The 6117-nt window shown below is 44.6% G+C and overlaps 1 protein-coding gene across 1 annotated transcript; it reads left to right on the top strand.

Moving 5' to 3' along the window:
- Positions 1–2525: 2525 nt before the first annotated feature.
- LOC149171468 (uncharacterized) lies at positions 2526–3218 on the top strand. Its single transcript, XM_089425995.1, has one exon. It carries the CDS (start codon positions 2526–2528, stop codon positions 3216–3218), a length of 693 nt encoding a protein of 230 aa, XP_089282121.1.
- The last annotated feature ends 2899 nt before the right edge of the window (positions 3219–6117 follow it).

The following is a 6117-nucleotide window of genomic DNA, read 5'->3' as shown; positions in this document are numbered from 1 at the left end:
AGTGCTTGGGGAGCTTAGCTTGGACTTGGATATTCATTTAAGGAGAGCCTATCAACATCAAGGCTTGGTTGTATGCTTCCCCTTATTTTCTATTAATATACAACTGCTGGTTCATTTTCCCTAAATGTGTATGCTCATGTATCATTTAGCTTAACATTCCTTGATCAGTTAAGTAGGTTGATTTTGAATATGCTATCTATATTTGCATGCCTTGTTGTGTCTTGATCTCTTGTGCAGGTGCATAAATGCTGAGAGCAACAAGAATGAGCCCGTGGCGTGAGTGATTCAAGGTATTCAACAAAGGAGATCGAGATAGCATTAGAACGAGGTAGGTCATATTCTTTGTCTCTCTTTTCAATTACAACTTAGGAACGTGTCTAGTAGATTGTCACTTTGGTTGTTGGGCTAGAGGGATTGTCTCTGTCCACAGAGAGGATTTACTTAGACAAAAAAATGGTGACTCCACTGGGGAGCCTATGATCCTTTCCATCCAATCCTTCACCTCGTTTTTGTGATGAGTTTGACCAACCGTCCATTCCCAGACTTGTTTGCTTTTCTGTGACTATTTTCACTTGCTGGTGATTGCTTGAGGACATTTATTTTTGTCTAGTCTTGAAGATATTTTATTTTTTCTTCATTTTTCTCGCCCATTGCAGGTTTTCCTCTCACAGTCGCGATATCATCACGAATCCTTTAATTACAATAGTGATTATCACTGTTTTGCCTTCAATAGACGCGATGATTCCAAAGTATAAGAGAAAATAAGGTTTTTATTATTGTTTTCAATGTTTACGTCCTCCTAGATGAAATCTAACTGGAGGATGACGTTCAGGGCCGAGCGGCGCTGCTAGGGTTCTTGCGTTACCCTGTTGTCCTTCCCCAAGGTGCTCACTGCTATCCGGACTTGGTGTCTCTGCTGACGCCGCCTTCATGAATCCGCCCTCTGGAGGGGCGGGTATGATCCCCTCTCCCTCCACTGATCCCTCTCCTGACAAGTCGGTAGGCGCAGGAAGTCAGGACAGTCCCGGTTCTTCCCCGCGGGCAGAGCATGACATTGATCCTGCCATCAACAGTGATGGGGTCTTTGCTGCCGGCCCATCGACCGCCAAAGACAAAGGCCCTGACCAGAACGGCTCGACGTCGAGGCCCAAAGCATTCTCTGCAACATGCATCCCCAGATCTGCAAAAAGAATCAAAATAGATCTCCCCAGTCATCGTATCAATAGCCAGATCCAATATATGAGGGATCATGCACTTATAGGCAAGTTTCTTGGATTCTGGCCAACTGAAAAGGCCTTGCACGGATGGATTGCCTCCAAGTGGAAGCCTAAAGGTCAAGTAACCCTGCAGCTTGGACCTAAAGGCTTCTTCACCGCCACTTTCAATTGTCTGGAGGACAAAACCCGCATCTTCGAGGGTGGCCCATACTTCTTCAACTCTGCAGGCCTGTACCTTCGTGAATGGATTGAGAGGTTCAATCCAAACAAAGAAGACTTCAACTGGGCTCCAGTTTGGATCCGATTGTACTCTCTTCCCCTGGAATACTGGAACGAGGAAACCCTAAAGGACATAGGTAATAGCTTGGGGGTCTTCATCAAGGTCGCTGAGGAAACAAAATGCCGAAGATATACCTCATATGCCAGGATCTGTGTACACATGCATCTAGCCAAAGCTCTCACGGACTCGGTAAGCTTATTTCATGATGATTTTGAATGGGTCCAAACATTAGACTATGAGCATGTTCCCTTTCGTTGTAGGAAATTCCATGAACATGGCCATATTTTCAGGGATTGCCCATTGAATCTGCAGTCCAAAACCCCTGTCACTGAGACAAGCAAAGATGCTGAGGGTTTCACAAAAGTTTCAAGTAGAAGGAAGCATGCCAAGAAATCCCCAGTCGAACCGGATAATCTCAAGAAGCCTGTAACTCGGAACAGTTTTGAAATCCTGACTTCACAAAATGACATGGAGGATAACCCTTCAACCCTCCCCTCAGATCCATCTTCTTCTTCTCCCCCTCCTCTGCCCAAATCTTCAGATCCGCTCCCGGCCCCTGATCCCATCAGCATCCCCATATCCACCCCTGCTGAAAACAAAGATAAAGACACAACCCTACAATCTTCCAACATGGAGATAGATGCAACTCTAGCTCTAAGTATTCATCAACAGTCAAAGGAGGAAGAACAGAATACGCCGATACTTATGGAGGAGGAACCAGTAAGTATAGATCTGGAAGGTCTGGATATTCTCAAGCTGGAAGCAGCGTGTAGACAGAAAGAATTCAGCGCTATACCCCCTCGGGAAATCGAAAGACTCGAAGTGGTTTTAGCCAAAGCACAACACAACAAATACCTTGGTATTCAGGCAGGCAGTCCTTGGGATGGGAAAAAAATACTAAAAGAGACGAAGAAATGCGGACGCAAAACAGATCTGCAGAGGACCATCATTATTGGAGAAATGCTGGTGGATTCTGGAAGATTCCCCAAGCTGACCAAGTTTTATAAAACTCTTCCCCATTGTTCCCCATGAAGTTAGTCTCATGGAATGTGAGAGGGCTGAATTGCCCTGCAAAACACCGAATGATAAAAAATATGATCCAGCAAGACAAGCCTTCTTTAATCTACCTACAAGAAACGAAATGCAATAGTATTGTTCTGGAAAAAATACTGAATAAAGCCTGGCCGGGGTGCCGTTCAGTCTCGGTGGATGCTTCTGGAGCTTCCGGAGGGCTCGCAATCATATGGAATCCTCAAGTGCTATACCTTCAAGATTTCCATGCCTCACACTTCTTTATTCAGGCAACCTTCCACCTAATTGGGACCAATATCCATGGACATCTGTCTAATGTGTATTTTCCACAAGAATCACAAAAAAAATTGGATCTGCTTGATACCATTTCAGCACTCAACTCTGACAGGAGCTTTCCCCTTTGGATTTGTGGTGGTGACTTTAATACCATCACTGCTTTGGAGGAAAAGTCTGGTGGACGTTCGAGATTGGATGGAGATAGTATCGGCTTCAAAGACTTCATACACAGAAATCAGTTAATGGACTTACAGACTTCCAATGGCACATATACATGGACCAATAAAAGAAGGGGATCACAGCAGATAGCCTCCAGGTTGGATCGATTCCTCATGTCGGACAATGCCATTCATCTGGGGGGGACTTTCATGCCTCCATCATGCCTCAAGTGGGCTCTGATCACTGGCCCATAATGTTACAATGGTCGCGTCCGGGTGCCAGGTGTAATAGACCCTTTCGCTTTGAATCATTTTGGTTCTCACATCCTAACTTCAAAGATGTTGTGATCGATGCATGGAAATCTTTCAATCCCCCAGAAGGAGCCAAGATGTTCCAGTTTCAGCAAAAGTTAAAACATCTCAAACAAGCGCTCAAATCCTGGAACCGCTCTCAGTTTGGGAATATTTTCGACCATCAGAAAGTGCTGGAGAAGCAAATGAACATACTGCAACAACGCATTATCTCAGAAGGAAGAACTGAAGATTATGCGCAACAGGAGAAGTCCCTCCTAACCAAGATCGAAGCACAACGGCAACAAGAAGAGACATTGTGGCGTAAAAAATCCAGGGTTAGATGGCTCAAGGATGGAGAGAAAAATACCAAATTCTTTCATAGGACCACAATTCAAAGGAGAATGCACAATCACATTGCCTTCATCAATAATGGGCAAGGAGAGCATCTGGAGGCACATGAAGAAATGGAACAAGAATTCAAAGAGTACTTTTAGGACATTCTTCGAGAACCTCCAGGTTGCAGAACTCAGGCAATACGTTCCATCACACAGCATATTCCCAAGATCATTACGGAGGACCAAAACAACATGTTACTCCAGCCAATCTCTATGCAGGAAGTGGAGGATGCATTGGCCCAGCTTAAGGATGGAAAAGCGCCTAGACCTGACGGATTCACAGCCAATTTTTTCCACGCCTTCTGGGAGCACATCAAAATAGAGGTTTGGGAACTGGTGGAAGAAGCGAGATCGATGCACTGGATCCTCCCCTCCCTCAACACGACCTTCATAGTGCTTGTGCCAAAGGTGGAAGAATCTAGTACTCCAGACAAATACAGGCCCATCGCTCTCTGTAACGTCATCTACAAACTCATCTCAAAAGTCTTGGCGAATAGGCTCAAACCTCTTCTCCCTCTCCTCATCTCTCCTGAGCAGACTGGCTATGTAGAAGGACGCCAGATTCTGGATGGTATCATTCTTTCACATGAAGTGATCCATTCTCTCAAGGTTCTTAAAAAGCCAGGTATGATTCTCAAGCTAGATCTGTCTAAAGCCTTCGATAAACTTAGCTGGACCTATATCAATCAAATGCTCTTAGCTTTTGGCTTCAGCACTACCTGGATGCGTTGGATCATGAATCTTATTACCTCCCCCTGTTTCTCCATCCTTCTGAATGGCTCTCCCTCCTCGCCTTTTCGTCCTTCCCGGGGTATCCGTCAAGGTGACCCCCTATCTCCGTTCCTTTTCGTTCTCATGGCCGAAGGTCTCAATCGCCTCCTTCATTCTGCCATCTCTTCTCACTCTTTAAAGGGCATTTCGCTTCATGGTCAACCTCCCATCTCTCATCAATAGTTTGTTGATGACAATATGCTTTTTGGCCACCCTTCAGTTCAAGAGGCCTCTGCTTTCCTTTCACTGCTCAATCTCTTCTCAGAAGCTTCAGGCACCACCATCAATGCCTCCAAATCCCAGCTCTTCTTCTTCCACACCCCCATCCTCACTCAGAGAAATATAGCCAGGATCTTGGGGTTTCCGATAGCTGTGCTTCCTTCGAAATATCTCGGAGCTCCCCTGATAGACTCAGCCATCAAACATGCCTCCTGGAGATCCCTCCTTGACAATTTAGAAACCAGGCTCTCTTCCTGGACCTTCCGCTCGCTTAATATCGCCAGCAGGCTCATCCTAATAAAATCCATTCTCCAAGCCATGCCATTGTATTTATTCTCCATATTGGCAGCTCCCAAATGGGTTCTTAAGAGAATCCACAATCTTCAGAGAAATTTCTTATGGGGTTCCTCGGGCCTCAACAGAAAATGGGCACTGGTCAAATGGACTGAGGTCTGTCTTCCGAAGTCAGCTGGTGGGCTTGGTCTAAGGGATCCCCTCCACAGCAACAACACCATGGGTGCCCGAATCTGGTGGAAATGGGTCTCCAAGCCGCATTCTCCTTGGGCTCGTATCTGGCAAGCCAAATATGCTCCCGGAAGTTCCTTGGAGGAGCTCATCCGCATAAGTACTACCACCCCTGGATCGTTAATTTGGAATGCAGCTAGGCAGCAAAATGCCTTTATTCAAGTGCACAGTTTTTGGGAAATTCATTCGGGTACCACAACAAGATTTTGTTATGAAACTAGCTCAAGAAAAATATAGAAAAGATAGATCAACACCTTAAAATTCAGCCTCTTCGAGGGGGCAACCTCCTTTACATTACATAAATGAACAATTCTTGGATGATTCAAATGACAAAACCTCCTTTCTAAATATAGGAGTCTAAGGAGTCACAATATAACCTAGCCGACCTAACAATAATAATATAAAGCCACAAAAATAACAATAGAGGGATTCTATGGGGCATAGTAATAACAAATAGGGGCACAACAATATTAATAAGGGGTACAACTACAATAGTAATGGGGTAATCACTAGTATTATAGGGACCCAACATGCCCCTCTCCTTCAAAAAAGTGTTGTCCTCAACGCTTGAGTAGTTCTAGATGCTTCTGTATAAAATTCTCATCCTCCCATGTGGAATCTTCAGTAGATAGGTTCTTCCACTTGATAAGATACTCTAAAATTGATCGATTTTGTAGCTGTTGAGTTCTTGTTTCTGTGACTGCTTCTGGTTCCAACATAATTTTTCCTTCCTCGTCAGGTTCTGGCAATATTGTTTGAATTGGGAGCTTATCGCCTATAACCTTCTTTAAACGTGAAACATGGAAAACTGGGTGCAATTGAGAAGCTGCAGGAAGCTCCAATTTGTATGCCATAGTACCAATCTTTTGCAACACCTTGTACGGACCATAATACTTTGGTGATAATTTATTATCCTTCTTAGCTTGCTTGAGGGACATTTTCTTATATGG

This window comes from Pinus tabuliformis, chromosome 4_2, assembly GCF_031772625.1.
Source record: "Pinus tabuliformis cultivar Carrire ecotype Pingquan chromosome 4_2, CPIR1, whole genome shotgun sequence".
Classification (NCBI taxonomy): domain Eukaryota; kingdom Viridiplantae; phylum Streptophyta; class Pinopsida; order Pinales; family Pinaceae; genus Pinus; species Pinus tabuliformis.
The sequence above is the reverse complement of the archived record's forward strand: the minus strand, read 5'-3'. Positions and strand labels throughout refer to the sequence as shown.

Coding starts and splice junctions, on each gene's coding strand:
- LOC149171468 (XM_089425995.1), top strand. CDS start 2,526: ATGAAGTTAGTCTCATGGAATGTGAGAGGGCTGAATTGCCCTGCAAAA.